Raw genomic sequence first — 27,519 nt, 5'->3', positions numbered from 1 at the left:
CACAAAAAATCATTACATTGAAAATATAGAAATCACACGCAATAGTCAAAGTTGTGAGAATGTAACAAAAGTCTTTCGTCTTTCTCGCAAATGAAACAAGGTTCTTTAATCTGAAAATTTTGAAAGAGAAAGTGGGTTCTAACGAGCAATCAGAGTGATGAACCTTGTTTCATTTCCTGATTAACGAACTTTCGGAATAACGAGCTTGAACCGAAAAGTCAAGAGAGTGCTTTACAGCACACGGCCCTTTACGTCACACTCCACAGCAATCTCCTTGATTTTTTTTTCAAATAACGTTTCGTGTTATCTTTATACACACTGGTCCCTATATACTGGCTTTTTTTTGTGTTGTTTTCTTTCCCACGAGGTTTTTTTTTTTCCCATATCATCCTATTTTTGGTGAGTGGAATTGTGGTTATTATTATGCTGCATTTTTATGCATGCTCTTTTCGAACCTCAACCGTTGGGTTTTATTTTTTGGGTTACCTTCATTTGAACATGATCAAAATTTCTTTCCGACAAGAAAAACCGTTTGCGACAATGAATACTAATTGTAAATATGATAGCAACTGTTTACAAACCCTAACGACACCGTAGATACGTTACGTTCGCCAACATTCGTCGCTCAGTGAGATACTCCCGAAGTTAATATCGATTCGTTGTTAAATCTACTGTATGATTGATATTTCTGCACCTACATTGATTTTTTTTTTCACTGTATAATCTTGCATATTCGAGTCAAACCTGTTTGAATTACAAGGTATCACTCATTGCTCTCTTTCTGAAAATTAAGGACAGCTGGTAAGAGAGAACTACAAAGGACCATCTCACTGGAAGAAACATCGCCAGAAATCGTGCGACGCGAAAGGCCCAAAAACGGCTCGTGCTCTCACCAAGAAGGTGACTCCAGGGCGACATGAAGACGTTCCCAAACAAGGTGACAACTCATTAGCGGGGATATCTACAAGACGTCTTCTCAGTGGCGGAGACATCTCCGTAGCGTCTCCACATCGTCACCGGTAGGTCGTCATGTATCTAAATTGAGGTTGCCGAGATGTCTCGGAGGCTTCGCAGACAAAATTAGTCTCCGGATCTCTTGGCCGCAACAAAAGAAATGCTGCAGAGACGTCCCCGAGACTAGCTTGAGACGGGAAAGGTTCCAAACACCCCCAAAGAAAACGAGACCCTGCTTTAGTCTCCAGGAGACGTCGCGGAGATGTCTCCGCACCAATGAGACGCCCACTTTTAAAGAAAGATCGCTCAAAAGGATTAATGAAGATTCACGATGTTTATTTGTATCATAATCTAAGGTACTAAACGTTGGCCGGCATGCATTCATAACTGTGTGACGTCAGTCAGGGTGCTGGATGCTGATTGGATGGTGAATGCGATGATGGCCATCTGCTGCTCCACAGCTTTCCATCTCGTGACCTGGTCGGGGTCGTCGTCAATTTGGTATAAGGCGTCAACCAGAGCAGGAAAGGCGTCACCAGCGTAATAGTTGACGCTGCTTGGTGCGAATACCACGTGTCTGGACAGGAGTAAACGGGAAATTCCACACACATATTCTTTGAAAGTTATAGCGTACCATTGCAAGTCTCTTAGAGTAACTCTAAAAATGTCCTCTTAATTTCGAAGAGATGCTAATTGTAAAGAAACAATATTAACTTGATATTACAGTCCTTATTTTTTTTTTTACACTTGAAGATCCAAATTTACAAAATGGAATATTCGGCAGCTTTGTTATTTTTCTTGATATGAAAGTACGATCAGCACGGCAGACACATTAGAAACAAAAAAGAGGCTCTCACGATACATATTCTCATATAAATGTATATATATATATACAGGGCTCGACACTAACGGTGGCCCGGTGGCCCGGGGCCACCAAATTTCAAAAAAGGACAAATTTGGTGGCCCGCCTCGGGCCACCAAAATTTTTTGAAAAGTATGTCAATAAAGTCGTAACTTTTTGCGCCGGAAATTAGCAGTTAAATTTGTTTAAAGGATGGATGAAAAGGACTGAATGAGTGCCTGAGAGTGAGTGTTGCAGGTTTGTTGAAGCTTATTTATGAGTAGATATGCCCAACTTCTAAATCTTACTATCATAAACTTAAATATTTGACTCATAAAAAAAAGGACTTTTAATGTTTTTTACTGTTTTTTTTTTTGGGGTGGACACCAAATTTTTCTCTCGGGCCACCAAAAATTTGAAAATTAGGATTTTAGTGGCCCCATCGGGCCACCAAACAAAAAAGTTAGTGTCGAGCCATGATATATATATATATATATATATATATGCATATATATATATATATATATATATACATATATGAATATACACATATGTATACATATATATATATATATATATATATATATATACATACATACATATATTATCTATCTATGGCATGCTTATAAATGCATAAATATGATACCATATGATAGACCTCCACCAAGGACGAACTCTTTAGCAAGTGAATTTTGATAAGATTATTTATAATGTAGGGGTTTCTGTTCAAATTTATCATCTTTATATAATATACATCGTGCTGTATTCATTTTCCAGTTGAATCACGTACACTACTCGGGCACAGTCGGAGTGGACAAAATCTGACAATTGTGTGTGTATTTTTCTTTTAATGTACTGTTCCTAACTGGTTAGAAAAAAAAAGTTTAGATACAACATAACAGACAAAATTTAACTAACAAATTGAGTTGCAATAATACAATGTGTTGGGAGGCTGAAGTCAACCAACGCCGGCATTACTCTACTATACGTGAGATCTACCAGCGGACGCACTAAACTTTACCACCGAAAAGTAAGTTGAGTTCCGGTTTATTCGGATCTCTTGCACTCATTTTACTTGCCTCAGCCACTTCCTGTCGGGAAGTCCAGCGGGATCGATAAATGCTCGCTCGAGTTGAATCATCTGGTCGTTGACTTGTCTAACCACAAGGGGACTGCGGACGAAAATTATAATTACAAACACTACATTGATAGGGCTTATGTTCTGTAATATCGTATAATACTAAAACATCATAAGTTCATCTAATTGGATAATTTATTCGAATAATAATGGCAATAATAATGACAATGATAATGATTACATTTCTAATCAATGAAAGAAAACATTTTTCACAATCAGAGGAGTGATCTTTCTGCTGACGTGAGCAGTGGTCTGTAGTAAGTCCATGCCTATTCATTCCTAAAGGAATCAGGATCATAAGGTATCTATTTCAACACCTCAGTCGAAAGAGACATTACAGATGTAAAATTTTGTGCAATGTAATCTTTTGCAGGTTTCTCTCTCTCGATCTCTCTCTCCGTCGCTCTCCCATGCTCTTTCCCTCCAAATATACCGTAATTACAATATAGGTTCGTCCACTGTGCTCCATTGCCCTAGCTTTTAGTCTTTTTGCGATACTGGTTCGGGTAAACAGGGTGAGTATCTTAAAATTTAACCACCTACCACAAATAGGTTCGTCAAAAAAAAGACGCTTGATGAAAACAAATAATCGAAGAATAGATTATAGATTGCAATGAAGCGAACATCCTTTGAGTCAACATCATAGCCATTTTTTCGTCTTGAAACATAATAAAGTGCTAGATCTACAAAAGAGAGATTTTTGTGTCATTATTCGCCCGGAGAAAGAGTTTCCCTTGACAAAATTATAGGTTTTTCATTCATGCGAACTTCCAAAAAATAGATCTGTGCGCTAGAGCACATTCACTCCGTGAAAGAAAAAAAACAAAACAAAACTTGCTGAGGTAATCTCGGCCGATTTTCTACTTACTCGTTCTGATCGATTTCTTGAAGACGATTTTCGAAGTCTTCCGCAGCAGTTGTGAAATTAGACAGTGCAGAGTAGACGTAATCTGTTGGGGAAACAGTGTTGTAATTCGCTATTAAAATGCCCTCGTTTTATGTTTAGAACTTTTAGTTTGATTAACAGGTGATGGGAAAGCGCTCATGATGGATGTGAATAGCTTCATGAACAATATTACTGTGATTGCATCATTTCGTCTGACAAAAGATTTCTGAGCTCTTCTTCTATTGCTCTTGCTTATAATGTGAGACAAATAAAGCAGTCTGCTAAATGTATAACCAGGCATTTGAGTATTGCTACAACGGACTCTTTAAATCTAGGGAAAATTGTAATCAACATTTCCACTATTATTGAGTATTTATTTTTAGCATTATTTTTCTTTAACTTTTTATTTATCTTTTTTTTACTGAATCTTACCAATAAATGGTAAACTATATATGGCCATAAAGAATAACGAAACAATGTGAGCGAAAAGATGGCAGGATTACATCGAATATATATTTCACTTTCATACTCCTAATGTCCCTTTTACGCTGCCATGAGTGGTCTAATCAAATCTCCGAAGGTTCTTAGACTAGAATTGATTTTTACGGATGGGGCTCTTCCGTTCTGTATATTGAAGGAGATGGGAAATAATGATCATACTAATCTTTTACTCCGTTCCTACCAAAAGTAATGCCGTTTGTTCTCATCTTGTCTCCGTATTCCTCATTCACATTGTCGATAGACGACTTCAATTTCTCTGCATAGTCGACACAGCCGAACGGCAGCACAACGGAGTCCGCGAGATCTCGCGAGAATTCTAACATCACCCGGGCAACGGCCTGGTGGCGCGAAAAGTTCCAGTCGATGAACATCTTTACGAGATAAAACGTCTCATATACAGAGTGGTAGACGGGGTATGACGAAATGGCCAGGCTCTGGAATACAAAACATGTTCTTTGGTCAATCATGCACCTCTGTTAGTTGGTATCAGTCTGGCAAGCGTGGTAGTAAATCGCTTTGAATATTCTGCTCTGCTTTGATGAGAAATATGAAGGAAAAAACTATCGTAGCTGGAAGTGGAACTTTAATACAATAAAGACTGAATTGAATTCGAATCACCAGCATGAATACCGGTGTTATGTTAAAACATTTTGGTAATTCATAGGTTAATGAATTTTCCCTGTTAATTTCCTGAAAGTATCTATTTTCTTAGGTTGTTTAAAGTGAGATTCTTAGAAGTGTGCATTTATGTTCGTCTACAGTTAGTTTGTTTTGCTCACAGTGAGCGTACATTTCAGGTTTTAGTGATAGTGGGGCGCTGTGGCATATTGGTTAAGACTCCCGACTCCCGGTCGGAGGACCCGAGTTCGAATCCCGCCCAGTGCTTACGTCCTTGGACAAGATGCTTTAACCCACCATGTCCCTCTCGACCAAGGTGTATAAATGGGTACCTGCATGGCAACGCTAACTAGGGTAATAATAATGGCAGGGCCCTCTGGTAGGGCATTGGTAACACTACCCTAGTAAAAGAAGACATTATTATTATTATATAGTTGAGGATAATGGTAATGGTAATGATATCAACGGTGAGGGCAATGACCAAAAAAAAAAAAAAAAAAAAAAAAGCCTCTACTAGTTCCAGGCCTGCTAATGAGAATCAGTTTAAGTGAAATAACAGCGAAATAATTATTTGGTGTGAGTTTTTTTTTTTTTTAATTTGAGCATAATTCAGTATTTGTCGGGTGAACACAAATCGCTAGTGTTGATTTCATGAGATCATCAATGTTAGCACTCTTTGCTTTCAAGCGCATAATTGTAATTTTATCAAACAAGACAATTTACGCCACAGTATGTGTGTGTGCTTTTTAATTAATTCATAATTATAAGGGACATCTTAACTTACAGAATTGTAAGTGTACGTCATATCTGTACATGGTACACCAATGCGGTACATGAAAGGGGCGAAATCGCTACCAGATCCGAGCACGGGGACACTGCACCAAACACAAAGACAAAACAATTATACATAAAGATGAACAATGTAAAACAAAAAATAATAACAACATTTGTAAACATTATAAGCCAAATATCCGAGCACCACTTTATCATACCAATTTCAAGGTACAAATATATAATGATTAATGTACAATATTGTGTAATTGTCTCAGTATGGTGTAATGTAATGTAATTTTCGGGGGCCTAAGCATAACAATATTACAAGCCATACTTTTGATTTAGACTCATCACCTTGGTCCTTATGACTACTGTGTATCTGTCATTTTGTTGAAGATGACGTGCAAAGATAATCGAGACGTAGAATATTCTGATATGTTACACTGTATTAGAATTTACGTTTCGATATATTTTGTGTGTCAAGAAAGACTACGTAGTAAATGTTATTGTATGGTAATAATCATTGTGATTTAGTTATGTTTGTTTCTTTGCTTTTGTGAACACAAATCAAAGTCGAAATCAATCAAATCAAATCAAAATAATGATTGTCTTACCGGGGTAGTCCGTTGCCACTGCTGTCAGGGTATCTTTCCCGCCAGACATCGTAGACCGTACGTTCTCCCGTCTCACCGTCAGGTACCTGTATAAGGGGATGTGATGTTACCAATTAATCTCATTAATCCAATAGCTATCGCATGTAAAACAGAGAGAACATATAACTGATGAAAAATGCCACTAACGTTAGGTGATTTATAAGGATTACCATATTCACATTGGAATTCTTTTGTCTAAACTGAACAGACTAGAACTATAAGCAGCATTATCTGTCATTTTTTAAAGTGATAGTTTGCGTCATTATCCCACAATCTTCATTGAGTTATCTTGAGAACACAATTTGTGCAAAGAACAATAGTTTATTTGGTATGAGTTTTCTACAGTTTGTTTGCTCTCTGTACAAATGAAATTTGGATAGGATCGCAGCTGCTAATCTACATTTCTGACAAATATGTTGGGGAAGAACCAGCTGAAATCGAATAGGCCTATGTCATCTACTGCTTTCCCATCAGCGACACTACCCTCAGGCTGTCCTTGTTTGCCGGTAGCGACACGATGAACTTGGAGCAAATATCCAAGCTCCGTAGATCAGCAGTTGCCATCTTACAAATTTCATTTGAACAGAGGGGGCACATACAGAAGAAACTTATACCTCATATTATACTCACCCCTTTATTTGATAATCTCTTGCTTTCAAATAAGAGTTTAGTATGGCCGTTATTTTAGAATTTTGCAACATTTAACATAAAGCAACTCTCACGCATTTAATCATTAAGCAAATTGAAAGACCCTTTGATAAGCAAATATATGGACAACTTTCTCTACCTCTCTCTTTCACTCTTTCTCCCTTTGTAAAGTTGTTTTCATGTTGCTATTGCCCCATTGTAGTTCTTAGTACTCAACATTAAATTTTGATGGCTACTATGTTCATGAATATCAAATTTAGTTACATTCAATTGAGTTCTAGTTTTTCGTCAAAACATAATAATGTACACTTCACTCCTTTTTTGAGGGTTAACAAAATCGATATAAATGATACATTGTGAAATGAACACAGTTTTTATACAACACTAACGAAACAATATGATTAAGAAAAAATGTAATGAATCCACACAGCAAACAATATGCAATGTACCAAAAATGAAGGGATCCACTTAAAAGGCAATGTTTGATATATATGGTCACTCTGTATAAGTATTGTGAGTAGACAAATAGGTTTGGTTCGAAATAATTGCTTTTTGGATAGACAGTTGTAGTAATGAAAGACGAATGAGCAGTTTACAAGTATCTCATTGAATTTATAATTATGTAGTCATTATTAAAAGGAAAACTATTGTAACTACTGTATAATATCCTATGCTTAATTCCCGTATCTCTGGCTTTTACGTTACGTATTGGCAACCTATACTTTAAAAGCTTTGCTTATGATTCCCCTAATAAAGATTTAGTGTATCAATTAAGTTGCTTCAAGTAGATTTGCTTTTGTATATCTGATATCTCCCATAATTTTTTTTTGTTGTTGATGACTGACATGTAAATGTCAATGAGAAAAAAAAATCAAGCCAAATCAGATATGCTACTACCTCAAACAGCCAGAGAACAGACAGTTGGTACAAAAGCTTTGAACAATAATGCTTTGCATTATACTTTCCTCTTTTCCTTTTGATGGATGCAAATAAATTATAATCGATTTAATGAATAACAAAAATATCATAACGTTTTGTGTCAGGGCACGTTCTAAAATCAACTGGTACCTCTTTGAAAAAAGAACTTTTTTAGCTTGGGTGAATACTTCCTTTGGTTTCAAATTATTGAATCCTATAAACATTCCGTCAATAAGCCCTATTTTGTGCACATTTGTCTTAAGTCGCTCGCCGTAATCTTTGTGAATTTTGATATAGAATGTAGATTTTGAAGAAAATATCAAAAAAATGACAAGCAACGGTTTTCATGGTTTCTGGCTATCCCGATAGTAAAGTCTTGATATTTTAGTTTCAGTCAATCTGGTAGTCTGACTGAACAATTTGTTTGCTTGTTTCTTACCAATTTGTTTTCTATGTGTATCTGAGCTGAAGTCTCTTTGATAATGGATTCATCCACTGACACAATTATGGTGCTATTCATTTTGGAACGAAAAAGCAGGTACTTTGAAGCAGAATAATGGTACGTGTACTTCATGCGTTTGATGACACAACATGTTTTAACTCGCACATTTGCGACAATAATGTTTTACACAACCTTCTCCTCACTTCCTTTTTGTTTTTTTGGCACAACTCGTGGTCCTGAAACACAAACACATAAGATGTATGTTACCTTCTTGGTGGCCTCGAAGAGTGCATGCTGCAAAAGAGGTGTGGTCTTTGCTCGGAACGTGTTGTTCCCATCGACGGCAACGTCCGTGTTAATGTAGGCCACCGCACGCTCACCGAGCACCTTCTGGTATTCCTGTGTCCGAAGAGATGTATAGGGATTTAGAAACGACCATGCTGATACCATGTCTTGATTCAGTGAACTCGAAAATCATTATTCGATGATAGGTAACAGAGAGAGAGAGAGAGAGAGAGAGAGAGCAAGTCTTTACATGGTAGGCCTACTTAACTCTTTTCTAATAGTTTGTCACAGTCATTAGCCTCTAAAATATCATGGTAAACTTCTTGTTATTCTTCCTGAAGGAAAGGTTTACTGAGCATCTTCTGTGTATTTGTATCCGAATAACAAATGTTTCCGTGGATCTACGCATGTGTCATCAACAGCTGTCTTATCGAGTATAATATCTTGCTCTGATGAGGACCTACCTACAAGCTAATTCACCTGCATCCATTCTGCACTCGTGACACATTGCAATGTGTAGCTCGAGCAACCGGTCGGCTCATCAGAAACAGCCAACTTTCACCAAATTAAAGAAGTAACCTGAGTTAGTAAACGGATATACAATGTGCCGCAACTGAGGCAACTTGCTGGAAGTGGAACCCTGAATCAGCTCCAGCAGTCGTCATCTCGCTGGTTTAGGTACCTCGGGACTAAATGACGAGAGGCACAAGATTCTGGCAGCGAGTGCGATTGTCGTATGGAGGGGAACACTCCAGTGCGTTCGTTAAAATCGCTTCTGTGCATAAAGATGGGGATGAATATTGCAGATGAACTGCATACAATATCTGTGAGGACAGTTTTTGACATTCTCACCTCCACGAACTCGGTTGAACCGAGAAGGCCGTACTCTTCAGCTCCCCAGCTGCAGAACATCACCGTCCGCCGTGGGCGCCAGTCTTGAAAAGTTTGAACAAAGAGAGGAGGAATGCATTAAATGTCATAAATAATTGATACCACAAGAACCAGAGAGCATAATCGCACTGTCTTTATACGTTTGCATTTGTTACTGAATCTGGAGAAAGTGTAACAAGCAAAAGCAAAGTAAATGTTCGTTGTCTGCTGCATACCAGGGTTATGAAATCAAAGAATCCAACAAGCTCGATATGTTCCACCAAGTTTTTTTTTTGTTTGTGTGTATGTGTGTGTGTGGTTTTTTTGTGTGTGTATTTGCTAATAAGACAACATAGATTATCGGAACTACGTTAGGTCTATTAGTACAAATTACACTTCCATTTTAATTGCTGTTTGAGTGATTAATTGCAATTGATACTTTAAAGAGTCATTCCTGGTAAAAGTATAATTCTTGTAGGTTGAGCTACCTTTCTTCAGCATCTCGCCGTAGACACGCGCGCTCTCCATGAGGACCGCCGTGCCACTCGACGGGTCCACGGCACCGTACACCCAAGCGTCTCTATGGTTACCCATCATTACGTACCGATCTAGAATGGAAATCAAGTGGAGTCAGTAAAAAGGGGGAATCTCCTTCAGCCAAACAACCACTCCAAACAAAATTCGTTTTCTTTGTGTGTTCTTTGCGTCAGTTCTCTTGAGGCTAAAAGTTTTGATAATGGATGGACACTCTTACATGATTGGTCGTCTGATTAATTACCCACGCCGATGAAAATCGGCAGGGGGTTATGTAAAGGGTTCCGTATGTTTGTTTGTTTGTTTGTTTGTTTGTTTGTTTGTTTGTGTTTTTTTTGGTTGTTTGTTTGTTTGTATGTTTGTTTGTTTGTTTGTTTGTTTGTTTGTGTACAAGATAACAAGAGAACGGGTAAACGGATTTGCACGAAATGTTCAGGGAATGTTTGGATAATGACAGGAAAGAATCGATTAGATTTTGGTGATAATCGGTTGACCCTTGCAAATTCTGTGTGACCTTGAAGTTTTGACCCCATGGTATAGTGACCATTCCGAAAATTTCCCGTTTCTCACTTTGCGATTTTCCGCTACCATACGAAAACATAAACTCCCCAACGATCCGACTTCGCTGCTCAAATGTTCGTAAGAATTCCGAAATTTACGTTTAGGCCTATTTGAGGGACTATGTCCTTCTAGATTTATGAAAGTTCGTTCTCCGTCATCACAAACTGGCCCGTATTTTGATGATTTTTCAAATTAACATTGATTGTTTTTTTCGTTGGAGGAGCATTTTGCTCGGTCGCAGTCACACTGCACGATATGCGTGCTCAATGTCAATGCGTGTGCAAGGCCGCTGAAAATGCATCGCGCTCTACACTGTTGGTGCAAAATTGCACCGGGGACGTTGCGGCGCTCGTTGGTGGCCGAATACTGGTGCAGTAGACATTTGCATTCAACCCTTGCATTGAATAATTCCCGTAGACACTAATCATAGGGGTAATTGCCTAGGGGGTACGTAAATTTTGTTTTTCTTTTTTGCTTTTGTGGATACCATCAAAGATCGTACACTCATACGACCTTTGATATTTGATGATTTTTCAAATTAACATTGATTGTTTTTTTCGTTGGAGGAGCATTTTGCTCGGTCGCAGTCACACTGCACGATATGCGTGCTCAATGTCAATGCGTGTGCAAGGCCGCTGAAAATGCATCGCGCTCTACACTGTTGGTGCAAAATTGCACCGGGGACGTTGCGGCGCTCGTTGGTGGCCGAATACTGGTGCAGTAGACATTTGCATTCAACCTAGGGGTAATTGCCTAGGGGGTACGTAAATTTTGTTTTTCTTTTTTGCTTTTGTGGATACCATCAAAGATCGTACACTCATACGACCTTTGATATCATCACACTCTCGGCTTGCTATAATCAAAATATCCCGCAAGAAAACGGCGTATTTCTCGATTTTTAGCGCTTTTTCCGCGACCCGTCGCATAGACAATACTCTTAAAACTGGACTTAATTCGCGCGCGCTTGGAAAAGTTCCGATTCTGCACTTTTGACGGTGGAAATTGGGATTTTCGATGGATTTTTGGAGGAGACTTAAGGACTTTCCTGTACGTGAATGAGTGTTAATACCGTATGTGTAATGATGTGATTTGCGTGTGATGTGACTGTAGAACCAAAGATCGTACACTTCAGTGTACGATCTTTGGTAGAACTCACTGGCTGGTGATAAAGCACACTGGCAATTAAGTGGCCGAATTCTGGTAGATGACCGAATGCACATTATGTTTACCCGACTTTGTACTTAGGCGTGGGTCTGCCGCCTTTGACGGCCCCTCTCTAGTTTGGTATATTTCTATTTTTAGCCTCTCTCTTTTTTAAAACGTAGTAATCATTAGACCAGTGGAACAATTCGTTTCAAAACTGTTTGGAAGGACATGAGTCATTTCTCTTGGTTGATGGTTATGATTGAAATAAATGTCTTCGAATGTGAAGTTGCTCAAGTATCGTTTATTTAGCATAATGATTACATCCTTTATCTTCTTTTGATGACACTGCCATGAGTGAAATTGGCTAATTTGATGCAGAAGCATTACAGGATTATTGCACATGAACGATAAATGTCGTGACCTCGTGGATATGGGCTTTCACTGGTTGGATCACACTGCGTATGAATGAAGACTGGACCCAGCTTCCTTCCTTCTAATCACTTATGTCAGATTAAATGAAGGCAACAGGTTATTAGAGGGATGAAGACAGAAGGTCAGACCTTTCTTCAATCTGTCTGCCTTTGGCCACTTAATAATTATAACAATGTCGGATTTTCGGAGCTTGGGTCTTTGTTTCAAGTTCATCGTGTCACTGCCGGTAACCAGGGATGGGCAGGTGGTGGTGTCGCTGGCCGGAATGCAGTTCTAAGATGGCAGGTTCGATTCTCGCTGGTTCTTTTGTTTCGACATGTCTGTTAAAAGTGTAGATCAGGAGTTGCGATCTTACAAATTTCACTTGCACAGAGGGTAGACAAACTGAAGAAAGCTCATACCTGAATAACACGTAAGATATTCCTCACCTCCCTGTGCTACACTGCATTTATTTTGTTCTAACGTTGTGGAGAATTCATTTTATTTAACTTTCGATTATAACAAGTCCCGTTCACCTGGTTCAACGGCTCCATTGACAATGCCAATGACGTCATAGGTGGTTCGAATCTCCCTTGAGGTGTGAATACTCATCTTTACCTTCCTGTGTACGATCAAATTTTTATTGACACAGCATTATTCAAATCAGGTCAAATCAAATTTCATTTCATCTTTCAACTCGAACATAGACAATACACTTTCTATGGTAACAGAGAATAAGGTTTCAGAGGGAAAGCAAAGCAAACTGAGAAGAGTATACAATAATTGTAGAACCTTATAATAACAAAACATTGCCATTAAAAATGAGTAATGAAAATGAAATAATAATACGCAAACTGCGAAAATGGAGGGACCCAATAAAAAGACAAAGTTTGTAGGAAATGGGCCTCTCAGCAAAAGAACATCATTAGAAAAATAAGTTAATGCATAAAGGGAAAAAATGTTTGGAAAAAAAGTCTCGAAGCCCACTAAGAAAAGAGAGTAACTAAATGACACACATACGCACACGTGAGTGAACATGAAACGAGATTGGAACAACAATGAAACTAATAAAGGAAGACTATAAGAGACAAGACAGAATGAGACAAGACTATCAAACACGAAGGACAAAGCAACGTACAAAAGGCACAACAGATGCAGCGGTTCTTGACAGCAGTATATCGAAAAAATAATGGGACGAGTGAAAAGTACAAGGAAATACAGAGAAATAGATGCAGATGTAAGAGAAATATAGTCGAATCCTAGCCCTATAAAGTGTATTCTGACAACAGGAAAGAGAAAATAGGCGACAGTATAATATCAGCTGTAACGCAAGTTCTTCGAAAGGGTAATGAAATACGCCAACAGGCTAGCTCTATTCAGTAGAATCACGAGATTGCAATAAGGAGAACTTTAATCTCCTTTAAATGAATATATAGAAGGGGCATTTTGATATCATAATTCGAAGAATTCCAATAATTAGGGCCAGGATACGTGTAAATAATCGTGTTCTTGGCAAGAATTGTTCGTAAAAGGGGTAATAATTATGAAATTCATTGGAACGTCGAATGAGATATTCATGGAATGATATATTCGGCGCCTCTGAAAAGAAGCCGATGTGAATACGTGGAAATACCCACACATCAACGCCGTGACATAGAAATACATCAATTTATATGCTCACATACGATCTACATTTTTTTCCACACGATGCTGATTCCACACACAGCGCCATCCTGACTCAGATACATTACAGATTAAGGCAGATTATAGGTGTATATCATTATACATTAAGTTATCCCTCTACAAATCTGTCTCGAGTGTTTTGCCATGCTTCATAAAACTGAATCTCTAACAATTATGAAGACAAAGTACATAATACAAATGCTTTTGGTTTATCCTTTTTCTGTCCAAACGCTCACCTGTCTGGGTTGACAAACCCGGGCCCAAATCGATAGGTGACATCCAGGTGTCCCCGCCAGCTGCTATGTACTTCATCTCCAGTCATCTCGCTACAGTGAGGCAGGCAGAGGAGGAGTGATCAATCGAAAAGAGAACCGAAAGGTTTATAACATTTTTATGGATGTGTGATTCAGGTTTACACTTACCTGCTCGTGTTACGACAGTATATGATTATTACTTTATCATAGTTAATACTCATTTTTTTTTTCCTTGAAGTGATCATGATAATCAGCAAACCCAGTCTTATGTGGTACCTGAGAAGATATTGTGCGTCCCCATATCCGATAGGATGTGCTGGAATTTTAGGCAGTGCTGTCTCCTCGTCACTTAAACGGTACATGTAGGCTGGACGCGGGAGAAAAACAAACAAAAGGGCGCGTTTATATCATATAATTGAAAAGAATGTATACGCATCACACATTAGGTGGGTCTACGTACAAATCTAAACCTCATTCGCCAAACAGATTTCATAACAATTGCATATACTCTAAACCTTCATAGACATATTGTACGTGTGTACAACCAACTAAACTGTAATTTTCTGTGAAAGTTGTAAGCGAGACACATCAACACTTTCAAAGGAGTAGTTGAACATGTCGTTAAAAAAAAACCCTGACTTATAATGTTATAATTACACGTGTATAATAAGTCGCTGCAACGCTCACATCATTGGATTGGACATGTACTGTGCTATCTAATACTACCAAGTTACAGTATATCAAGCCGCTTTTACACACACACACACACACACACACACACACAAACACACACCTTTTCCTTCGTTCTCTCTCTCCCTCACTTGGAGGGAGATCAGAATAATAGTCCAGCGGATATAGAAAAAATCATGCACTTAATGGTAAAAGCACCATACTTGGTACACATGTACATGATGCCAACACAAGTCATTTCTGATATGGAAGCCACTCTGACTCTCCCTTTGGCGGCCGTGGCGGCCATTTTTCAAAATGGCCGCCATGTAATATAGCAATGCTGTGTATTTTGGAAACTATAAGTCCGATTGTTGTGATTCTTGTACCAAAGTATAGGTTTTGAGGGTCAAGGATTCCAATAGAATAATTTTTGAGAGGATAAAACCATGGCAACCTACTTATTGGCGGCCATTTTGAAAAAAATATGGCCACCATGCTAGATATAACATATCCTTAAAACATATGGACAAAGGGTCATGACTCTGGTACCAACTTATATGTTTTTGGGGTCAAGGATTCCGATAAATTCAACTGTAAGTGAATATGAATCGTTTCATCCTACGTTTTGGCGGCCATTTTAATAAATATGGCTGCCATACAACAGATAATGAATATTGTATATCTTCGAACTCAAAAGATATATAATCACGATTCAAGTGTAAAAGTATAGTTTTTGGGTGAAGGTTTTCAATATAATGATGTTTTAGCAAAGTGAATAGGTTCATCACATCCTTTGTTTTGGCGGCCATTTAATAAATAGCGTACGAGTGTTATGAAAGCGGGATGCCCATTGTGGATTGATTCAGGTGTAAACGTTTGTTTTTGGGGTCAACAATTACTTGTTCACTCAATTTTAGCATTCTAATGTGGAACATCTGGGCATAGTTAACTTTGTAAGCATTTAGGAAAATATGCTCAACTTCCTCCATAGGATATCTGTGTGTACAGTGTATGTGAAAAACATGATCTTCACAATTTCATGTCTGAAGTATCGAGATTATACATTTTCTACAATATAGACTCTCGCTTTCTCTGGTCCCTGGACTATGGAATGAAAATCATAGTTTCCAACCAATATAGTACATGTTTTCTTTGGAAACATGACACTACGTGTGAGAAAAGTTCTAAAACTTCTTGGGTCACTTACATCAAATGTAAACACACTATATGTATGTCTACCAAATCCATGATTGACCAGGATGTTCTGATACTTATAACTGCACTGAATCTTATACATCAAACGATAAAGTAAATAGTGGCAGTGGGCAGGTCCTTCTGGTCCTGTACGGGTAGAGAGACGTCCCCGTCCTCCACGAGTCTCCCGCTGCCTTGCGGGCAGTTTTTGGGTTAATCAAAGGCTAGGGAGTAAACCTTTTCCAAATCCGGAGCGGAACCCCTAAGGCGGTTAGGTGTTGTAGTTCATCATCTCTCCGGCAAATATAATAGGTATTATACAATACATATTTATAGGTTTACATCTAATTGTCATTTGCAGCTCCACATGAGCCTACTAGCAAAATATAAACTACAAGAAAAATTATGCTAATTTATGAATTGAAGGAAAACCTCAAAGAAATAGGTTCATAATTATTGGAAGATAAAACTGCAGAATACAATATTCAGTAAATCGATCTTATTTACCGGCACCAGTAGAAATACTGAAGACGTTCTCTAAAGTGCACCTGCATCTATATATGCATTCACGTTCATCACCGCTCATCAATGGATGATCAGGAACAATAATTGTTTTGGATTGTCAGAGCTAATTCGATTCCTTCATATGATTCCCTATAATTTTATGTAACAGTTTTGACAAGGTCATACTATGAAATAATGAACAAGAACTGAAAACAAACATTAGAAATCTATAGGTCTTATAAGACTGCAATAATCATGTCTTTGTGGCTGGAAACTATGACAGTACATTAATTGTACTCTCCTGTCTATGCATCCAAAATTGGGGGAAACTCTTCTATTCCATTCTCACCATTTTATTCTACCTTTGATATTCAACATAATTATCTTTAGTATTCCAGGTATGCAACAATTGTACTAAATGTCACTAATGTGATGTTCAATACCTACTTGAATAGTGAATGTGATAGAGGTATTGTCAATCAACAAAAATCAATGAACAATAATTGTGTTTGTTGGACAATGCGTTGCTATGGTAACCATAATCTTATTAAAATTTTGTGGATCAAATAACTTCCATAGTACTTAAGCAATCGATCTTAAAATTGGTATTTATGATGATCTACAGGTGTAGTTATGTAAGACACTCTTTGCGTGTGTATTTGCCAAAGCGTTGCCATGGTAACCGCATGTTTTCTTCGAAATCATGTGGAATGAACAACTTCCACAGTTTAGAAGCAATTGAAATAAAATTTGGTAGGCATTATGGCCTTGAGGTATAGATGCGGAACACATAATTTTTGTGTTTGTCGGACAAAGCGTTTCATGGTAACTATAATTTTATTAAAATTTTGTGGGTTGAATAACTCTCATAGTATTTAAGTAATTAATTCTAAAATCGGTATTTATGATGACTCATAGGTGTAGTTATGTAAGATACTCTTTGTGTTTGTATTTGACAAAATGTTGAAAAGGTAACCGCATGTTTGTTTGTTGTTGTTGTTGTTGTTTTTGGTTTTTTTTGGGAGGGGGGGGGTTCGAAATTTAGTGGGGTGAACAACTTCCACAGTTTTGAAGCAATAGAAATCAAATTTGGTTGGCATTATGGCCTTGAGGCATAGATGTGAAGAAAAAAAATGTTGATTAGAAGTGGAAAATTTGTTGAAAGTTGAATTTTTGATAATAAGTATAATGATTGTAGAATTTATTTAAATGAATGAATTGAATGATATGTATTATGAATATAATGGTTATTATTCTTATTTCTCTGCAACAAATATTGCAAAACATTTATGTTTCATATTATTCGTAATCTGTGACGTATATGTTGTTGAACGAACAATTCTTATCTGTTTGTATCTTTTGTAAGTAATGCTGGTGGAAGGCGCATTTCCACATTCGCATTGTGGACAATAAAAAAAATCAATTCAATTCAATTCAATAAAGAACTAAACACCGCAACAACATAGGAGGTTCATTTACCAATAATAGGTGAACGATTCTTGTCAATGGGACAGTACGTATGGCAAATGAGGGTGTATATATAATCTATACAGGGTGGCCCCTCAGAAAATGGAAACGAATATTTTTCCAAAACCAAAACGAAATTGTCCAATTTGGTTGAGTACTTTTCTTTCTAGACATGTTTTTGTTAATCATTAATTTCTTACTTTATCTTATCAAAGCTCAGTAACGGAGACTACCCAACAATTGAAGGTCAATTTTCGACAATAATCCTATTCAATCATTCCACATTGTGATGTGCGGTCTCAATTCTTTGTTCGTCTCCCACGGCAGTGTCTTTTGTTCGATGCTGAAATTTGTTGAATTGAGCTAAGAAATAATTACGCTCGACCCGTCTTTACAAAGACATCTGTAGAAAGAAAACTACTCAACCAAATCTGATGATTTTGGTGTCATTCTTCTTCTAGATAAATTTTCTACAACTCTATGTCATTCATTTTGCCATCGAAGTAATGCAAATGTGCAGATACTTGCAAAAACTCGCGTTTCCGTTAATTCTAGGCCACACTGTATATAATGTGTATGTGTGTGTGTGTGTGTGTGTGCATACTCTATGTAGTGCGGCAGTCATATTTATCAAAATGGACATGAAAACGAAATGTGTTACTTCTATTAATCAACAAATGCTTGTTTAAAATCATTGACCCCAATTAGTTTCAAAGACGTACAGTATAGTATATATTGCGGCGGCCATGTTTTAAAGTGGCAGCCAAAACATAGGATGTGATGGTTGTATACACGAAAAGATGTATCCATTTAAATAATTGAACCTCAAGAACATATTTTTGTACCAGAATCATGAAGATGCATCCATTGGTTTTAAAGATATATGAATAGAATGTAGAGCGGCAGCCATGTTTAACTGGAGGGAGGCCATATTTATCAAATGGCCGCCAAAACAAAGGATGTGATGAACCTATTCACTTTGCTAAAACATCATTATATTATTGAAAACCTTCACCCCAAAACTATACTTTTGCACTTGAATCGTGATTATATATCTTTTGAGTTCGAAGATATACAATATTCATTATCTGTTGTATGGCAGCCATATTTATTAAAATGGCCGCCAAAACGTAGGATGAAACGATTCATATTCACTTACAGTTGAATTTATCGGAATCCTTGACGCCAAAAACATATAAGTTGGTACCAGAGTCATGACCCTTTGTCCATACGTTGTAAGGATATGTTATATCTAGCATAGTGGCCATATTTTTTCAAAATGGCTGCCAATAAGTAGGTTGCCATGGTTTTATCCTAACAAAAATTATTTTATTGGAATCCTTGACCCTCAAAACCTATACTTTGGTACAAGAATCATGACAATCGGACTTATAGTTTCCAAAATACACGGCATTCCTATATCACATGGCGGCCATTTTGAAAAATGGCCGCCATGGCCGACACAGGCAGAATCAGAGTGGCTTCCATATCAGAAATGACTTGTATTGGCATCATGTACATGTGTACCAAATATGGTGCTTTTACCATAATGTGCATGATTCACCCTATATGTGCTCTATATCCGCTAGACTATAAGGACTGTAACTAACATTCTCCCGCAAGAGAACTTTGATGAGCCTTAAAGTACCCATGACAATACTTACGCTTTGCCGGATAGCCGGGTGTAACCGGATCGCCCTTGGCATCGCTAACAAAGGTATTTCCCCGCTGCGCTCCGGTATCCGGAAGCCACCAATTGTCCGGATAGACCGAAATGTCTCCATCGATTGCGTAATCGGCGGGATCAGAATAAAGAATGATTCCAATGGCGCCCGCCGCCTGAGCGTTTAGTACCTACAGAGGAACATTCAACGCATTAATCCTCTCTCCCAAGTTGTTTTTATCAAGTTCTGTATAGTTGGTTTGTTTTTCAGTCCATAGTCTGATAATAAGAAACATCTTCACATGTGATCAAAGTAAAGTACACTGTAGTGGTAGAATTCCTTAAGTAAAACTGGGTGCAAGCAACACAGGCCCCGTTTTAAGAGAGCCTTTTATACCAGAATCACACAGAGTGACAATGTCCGGACAATCTTTTTTCACCCTGCATGTTAAAACGTTTCATGCAGAATGTTGCTCAGACCATGCAGACGTTGTCACGGTAACTTTTGCCAAATTCTGCCCTAGTAAGCTAGGGTAATTACTTTGATATTATCCCGACATTACCCCGACAACGCTTCCATTAAAACGCCCTCGCCGAAACGTTCCTTTGATACACTCAAGACTCATGCGCGGTAGTCCAAACAGAATGACCGTTCATGGATTGTAACCACCACACCCCTTTCGCACAAGAACAGATAGGTTGCATCGAAACCTATCTATACCCGGAAAAGGTTTATTTCGTGTGTGTCTGCTAAAACGGTTCAACCCTTGCTCTCTCTCTCTCCTGAGGTTTAATTGCCCGAGGAGAGGGATTTGGTTCTCCGGACTTGTCCCAACATTGTCGGGGTAAAGTCTGTTAAATACAGGGCTACATAGTTGCACCCCTTTACCTTGTTCCCACGAAACACCTTTCCGTATCTAGCGATAGCAATACAGCCTGTGATGTTGATATCAGACCGATTCTTAGCCAGAAAATCAAAGTCTTCTGACCGTCCGTAGTTCACGTACACCAGGGGGCCCTGGATATAAAGATATTAGGATACATAGCAAGACTTAGTGATGATGTGCATGTATGTTACTCAGTGCGAATAGAAACAAAACCCAACCACACGAATTCAATTGTCCACTGCAACTTCTTAACTAAGCTGTGTCATAATATGTATTACATCATCAAATCGATATCATGTCACCGATTTATCAACAAGAAAACGATTGGTATACAAAAATACTTATAAGAATTTAACCAGCTAGTCATATAAACACCTGCTGGGATACTATTCACCATCTCATCATCAACATCAGAGAATCAGCTAATGCTAATGATGAGTGTAATGCATTGGTTCCTTGTTCTTTGTCTGTTGGTTTGTTTGATTGTTGCTGTTGCTGTAATTTTTACCTGAAGCACAAAAGCAGACGGACTCACCTCTGGCTCCCCTTTTGCCGAGTAGGCGTTGAATGGCGGGACGACATCCGGGTGATCATCCTCAGGTCGAAGAATCTCCTCATGTAGGGCCGTGGTGAAGTTAACCACTCCATTCTCGGTTATCATCACCTGGAGTTACATGTATTATTTGTTTGTTTGTGTTGATAATTGCGATAAGGGAGAAAAGGAACGAAGTAGTGAGCAACTCTCAGATGAACATACCTCATACATACGTACTGGAGATCGTAAGTCTTGAAGTGTAATGAAAGTATGTGTATTTGTGTTTTAAATTAAACAACATGTTAAGCTTTTAATCTACCAAATACTGTAAACTAATCTCACAAAGTCTGGTAGCGACATCCTTCTTTTAGAAACCCAAGACTATGTATTCGAATTGGGTCCAAAAGTTGCATTTAAGGTTTGTGCGCCTTATCATGTGTTTAAATGGCCTTCTGCTTTGCATTTCGTGTGAGTTGTTTATTATTTTATACAAGATTTTGCTAAACTTTTCATTTCATAGTGACATAAATTTACTTGCTTTGTTTCTTATGAAATGACATGAAAGCACGAATCAATGACGAATTAATTTAAGAATTACTGGAAAACTCTTACTTTGTTCGGATTAGAAGGATCGGGATAGGCAAGGAGAACATCATAGTCGATTAACCGAACGGAATCTAGTCCGTAACTCGTCCATAGCTCCACCAGCATCTCTGCATTCTCCTTTTCTGCCGGGGTTCCGCCCATGTGAGGACGGGTGGTTAGACCCCTGTAAATTTGCGGAAAGAAAGGATATTTCACAGCTTACTAAGTCAACCCGTAAACAATAATCTTGGCAAGGACAGCAGTCTTTTTGACCCCGTATACATGCACATGTATATATACATCTCTCTCTCTCTCTCTCTCTATATATATATATATAAAATGTTTCATGTTTTTAAAGGATGTATACTTTTCTACAGTAACTTTGGGATCATAAAATAAATGGGAAAGTATGTTTTTAGCAGTCTTTCTACAACGCTTGTTTTTGTAGAGAAGAGAGATCAGGTATGTCTTAGAGGCTCCTTTTCAATTCTTGGAAATCACTTGCACACCCTTCACTTTCAACTCTAATAGCTTTTGAAAGGACAATGCTACTGCAATGCTTTGAAAGTTGGCATTAATCATGGACAAAATGTGATAATAAAGCACGCTCAATTTCAGCTTACTCTGATAATCTCTCCATTGTTGTCACTCGGGTGGTTTATATCTTGTTTTGTCCCATTCATCGCACAGCTATGATCAAGATTTAAGTGCTTGACTAGAACCTCTTTCCTCAGTTCACACTTTTCGAAGTGGGTGTTTTCTTTGCAATTTTAGACCAGTTAGGAGAGTACATATGAATTGAGTTGTACGTGTAATTCATTTTAAAGCTTAGAGTCGGCTCCTTCAGAATCTATGGTTAACTCAAAATCTGTGTCGGGCGACTTGTTGGTTTTGTGGTGCAGGGTCACATATGTATTATGTAAATTGATGGAATACTTTGATATGGTGTATTCTATTGACAAACTTGGGATGTCATGTAGATTGCAATTAAAAGTCTTTTTGTTCCCCTAACGAGACAAGATCTAGTCTATCTACAACGCTGCCACACATTTGCTTTTTGAAATGAAATGAAAATGAAATGAAATTGAAATTGAAGAATGTTAGGTTCATTCCGTGGACGAGAGTCATTAACATCGCTTCACATATATTATCCGTTGTTTGTTTGCTTATTTGTATGTAGTTATTGTTGTTGCTATTTTGATTCATTTTTGCTGACCGGTTTTGATACTGATCGATCCATTTTTCAAGATCTTTTCATGCAATATGTCATTGATTAAGTGTTGTTTATGCAAAATTCCAACAACAAGACACCATGTCTAGATAAGATTTGTATTTTGAACTGTTTGAGTGTACGTGGATATCTACAGAGAAGGCCTGCGAGCGAGGGCAATAATGTTTAACAATAACGGTTCAGATGGCAACGTTCGGAGTCTCTGCCATTAACATTCATCGCAGAGCGCAAACATGACAATGCGACAAGATTAAGTGTCGCAGACAAAGTACACTCTTATGTTATTTCATCTACTTCACTTGGGCATTAAACCCTGTGCATTTGCGACGGTGTACGTAATGCGCATGACCATTTTCTGCTTTTATCCAAATAATCAGTAGGTAACTGAAGTGTTGTGATGATTATAAATGGTAAAATGTCAACTCACCTTGTACAAGTGTGAGCTGTTCACAAAATCAGTGTACCAGTAGATTTCTCGCAACTATAAAGAGAGTGATCATTTAACTAAACGGAGAGGGGTTTGTTTTGTATTGTATTGTTTTGTTGTTGCTGTTACTCTAGGCAGTGAACACTCCATCTGCCATCGTATGGATAAAGGTCGTATATTAAAATGATGCTGAAACCATTGTTTCAATATACGATGTATATCCATACCATGCTTTGATATGAAAGCATTCAGACGCATGCCATATGTCCATACGTCGTTTATCCACAAGAAACTGTCTAGCCTGACAATTGCCTGAGAGATGAGTAAGAGTGACTGCCTCGGTACACTAAAGGCAATATCAACTTGACGATATCAACAGCCTAGACCCCCATTCCACGCAACGGGGACCATTGAAAAACCTTAAATTTCCAGTCTCCAAGACCAGATAGAGATATCGTATGTGGAATGGTTCTCAAAAAATGAAAAGAAAATTAAACCCTTGAAAGATCATCGGCAAACAAACAAAAATGAGAGGATTTTTTAAAAGAATTTCTCCAAGATCTGTGCGGTATCTTGAAGATCGTTCACGGAGGACCAACAAGACTATTGATAGATATCACAGAAAGATCATTTGAAATACTCCCTTGAGAGATCAATCAAGATTTCGAAGAAACCAGTCTTTCCATTACCCATCAATGATCTCTCAACAATCTTTCAGTGATCTGCCCCTTAAATATGTGGCAATTCTTGAGAGATTTTGAAAGAAAAGAAGATACTTGAACGCTCACTAAGAAATTGCTGGAAGACTGCTGAAAGACAACTGAAAGACCATCTTTTCTTGAAAGACCGCTTAAAGACTATTTCGAACCGTTTCAAAAGCTTTCACAGACCATTCAGACCATGAAGTTTACTGAAAGATCACTTACGAATCATGAAGGAACTTGCAAATCATTGAAAGCTCACTGAAAATCATTGACAGATCTGCTAATTTGTACGGTCTTTCAGTGGTCTTTCAGTGGTCTTTCAGTGGTCTGTCAGATGTATTGCCCTATGTGGAATGGGGGTATATAAAGCCCGTGCCAGTTAGGCCAGACACTCCGTGGTGGTGACCCTGAGGTCCGGTGAAAGAATAAGCCACGGTTTCAGACTTATACCTCCTTCGAGATTTCGGGGGACAGAGGTCCAACAAACGAAATGTCTGAGACGACAGGTCACAAAAGTAGAAAGTTTAAACCATCAATGATCTAGACCAGGAAGACTCAGACCATAGAGGTACACTATTTCCATGCTCAGACCATGGACACTACCGGTAGTGTCCATGCTCAGACTGTTCGGACACGTTATCCCTTCAACCATGGACCCTGCCACCCTGGTCCATGCTTCAACCAACCGTTGATTAAGGTCATTATTGGCTATAGAATTAATTTTGATTCCTCCCAAAACACTCACGACGTTCTCATTTTTAACCTTTCTGTGCTCTATTCAAAGGTGAAAGGGGTAGGTCTACATCACTTTTTCAACCCATATAGCTACCAGAGTGTAGTCATTTCATCTGTCTCTTCTCACGGTGTTTCAATCTATGAATAATGTCCAAGACAAGTTGATTAAACGTCATGAACTTTAATGAATATATGTTAAGCTCACTAGAAATCAGAATTTTGCATCCACTATACTCTAAATCTCTGGCCGTACATAGAGTTGTAAGACTCCTACAGATAAAATTATGTATATTCTTCTTTTTAAGGAAATTAAGATAATTATAATTGTTTTTCAATAACTGGTGCAATACCATTCCTTAACCTCATAGCATTTATAACCCGACATTGGATTGTATTGCCATTAACGTAATTGTATGGTTCTTAATTAGGCCTATGTAAAACGGACAACGTGCGAGAATCAAATTTGAGACAGTCCCAGAAACCCTTAATTCTCAATGCTCGGATGGTCAGAAATAAGCTACAGCAGTGTGTTTGTGTGTGACACACGCATCTCTCGCATTTATCCCCAAGTTGAATTATCCTTCGGGTTTATGCCAGGTTTAAGTGTGTGCGTGTGTGCCACACACAAACACACTGCTATAGCTTCTGACCATCCGAGCTTTGAGAATTAAGGGTTTCTGGGACGAACACTGAACTAGGGCTTTCTATAGTTCAGTCGGTATAAGCACCGGGATAGCAATCTGGAGGTCTCGGGTTTGAATCCCGATGGAATCCCATTTTCTTTGCTCATTTTTCCACTAGTAATTTATATTCATGAAATAAACACAAACAAAAGTAATTGCAAGCAGAAACAAGGAGAATATTTATTGTCACATACGTGACAGAACATCTAAATGGCTCTCTTTAGTTGCAATCTAGTCATCATTATCTCAGTTCACTCCTCCCAGGGCGGAAAACTTGTTGGAACAAGTTTTTGGAATTCGATGATCCAGACCCGGCCCGAATTCACAAAGGTGGTACAAATGAAACCGTGGACAAAACCCATAGAGCGCCAAGTGTCGAACAGAATATTTCGTTAAGAAATTGGTCATTTCGTCGACAAAATGACCGTTTAGTTACAAAATAATCATTTCGTCGACGAAATGACTGATTTCGTAGCGAAATATTCCATGTGACACTTGGCGCTCCATGCATGGGTTTTGTCCATGGTTTAAACTATGGTTCCATTTATACCACCTTCGTAATTTCGGGCCCATATTGCTGCCAAATGAATAATTACCCACAGACACTGGGGTCGCCAGCCTCGGGGACACCCAGCTTGTAAAGAACAAAGGGTGACAGAGTCAAGGGTTGGCAAAAGGTGACTAGCTGTGCAGACTTGGGGAGACGCCCCCGGGAGGACGGGCCCAGCCAAGTTAAAAAATGTGCTGTTTTTCTATGTTTTACGTATCCCGCGAACTCTTTTCCGGTTTTGTGCCATAACTTTTTTAAATATTTTTTTTTAACATACATCAAAAAATAAAAAAAAAAGAATGAAATTACAATGTTGAATTTAATTGGGAAGTATGGAAGGAAAGTCTATGGAGGACACTGGTAAAGTAACGAATGTATAAGACCAAGGTAAGACATTTCTAGAGATTAGAGATCTAGCGATCTAAATACAAACATTTTAAGCAACTACTACTGTACTTCAACGATAAATGACAAAGTAAAATCCGAAAAGATTCTGGAAATTTGCTCAGGCTAAGAACATGAAGAAGACTAAACGAACAAAATTTCATGTTCGGAAATCAATGGAATTGGTGCCACTGATAACGACTTGATTGCACATAGTTTGACTGTACAATTTCTGTCTGCATGTTTCCACGTGTGAATGATAGTTGTGTTTCGTGGAATCCATTGAGTATCCTTCATAACGTACTTGGACGTGTTCGGAATAGATTCATTTTAGATAAGTTCATAAGTTGTTCCGAGTCTGGGAAACCAAATATAATATTCATGTTATTCCGAAAGATAACGAGTGATGAACGCAAAAGTATTTTAGTCTCACAATGATTTATAAAGATGATAAATGATACGGAAAATACCGGACAATGCGTCAGAATCACTCCTGCTAACAGATTTGGAAGAAATGACCATAATGAGAATTTATTCAATTTGCGATATCAGATTTAATTGAAAATCAGAAATGAATTTAATTTAAAATTAGTAAACGTTGGTGTCCTGTCCATAAAATGTACAATATCAGTCATTGTGATGTTGACTTTCCCTCTTTTGTGCAATATTATTCGAAATTCGAACGCCTAATTTCGCTCGAATTACGTACTGTAGGGTAAATTATGTAAAATGTGTGTATTTCAATGTCAAAATAATAATGTATTTTCATTGTGTTTAAACTTATGTATCATGTATATCAGACAAGCATGGATATTCGTACCTTAATTTTACATGTTCCCCTTACACAAGTTATTTTACAAGCTATATACACTGCCAAAAAATGTACCATTAATTGAGCGTAAGATCAATAGGAACTCTTTTTGAAACAGGCCCCTGATTTCTCTCTCATTACCTCCGTGGCAGAATTATTCAGAATACCTGAGGTTGCTTTCTATATTCTCCGCACTGCATTCGTCGATCATCAGCTGTCCAATTTCCTCATTTTCGACGACGGAGAGGGAAGGGCAATCATCGTCTACGATCCCGAAGTGACCGATCAGAATACCGGAGGCAAAGAGGATAAGGGCGAGGATGAGCCATATGACGTGAACGAAGAGGACGTTGTCACGGTACCGAGTCAT

General features: G+C 38.1%; 1 protein-coding gene across 1 annotated transcript; it reads right to left on the bottom strand.

The window, feature by feature from the left end:
* Positions 1-1,335: 1,335 nt before the first annotated feature.
* On the bottom strand, positions 1,336-27,519 carry LOC139739514 (putative N-acetylated-alpha-linked acidic dipeptidase). The gene is made up of 17 exons (XM_071650122.1): positions 27,317-27,519; positions 21,652-21,808; positions 21,040-21,168; positions 20,507-20,635; positions 19,619-19,808; positions 14,394-14,484; positions 14,100-14,189; positions 12,717-12,802; positions 10,017-10,136; positions 9,511-9,593; positions 8,641-8,772; positions 6,327-6,412; positions 5,723-5,813; positions 4,502-4,754; positions 3,802-3,883; positions 2,875-2,967; positions 1,336-1,531 (listed from the first exon to the last, which is right to left on the bottom strand). The coding sequence occupies exons 1-17, from the start codon at positions 27,517-27,519 to the stop codon at positions 1,336-1,338; spliced, it is 2,211 nt and encodes a 736-aa protein (XP_071506223.1).

The sequence above is a fragment of the Diadema antillarum genome, unplaced genomic scaffold (assembly GCF_040938485.1).
Source record: "Diadema antillarum isolate AM-2024a unplaced genomic scaffold, OU_Dant_1.0 scf00000029, whole genome shotgun sequence".
Lineage (NCBI taxonomy): Eukaryota > Metazoa > Echinodermata > Echinoidea > Diadematoida > Diadematidae > Diadema > Diadema antillarum.
The sequence above is the reverse complement of the archived record's forward strand: the minus strand, read 5'-3'. Positions and strand labels throughout refer to the sequence as shown.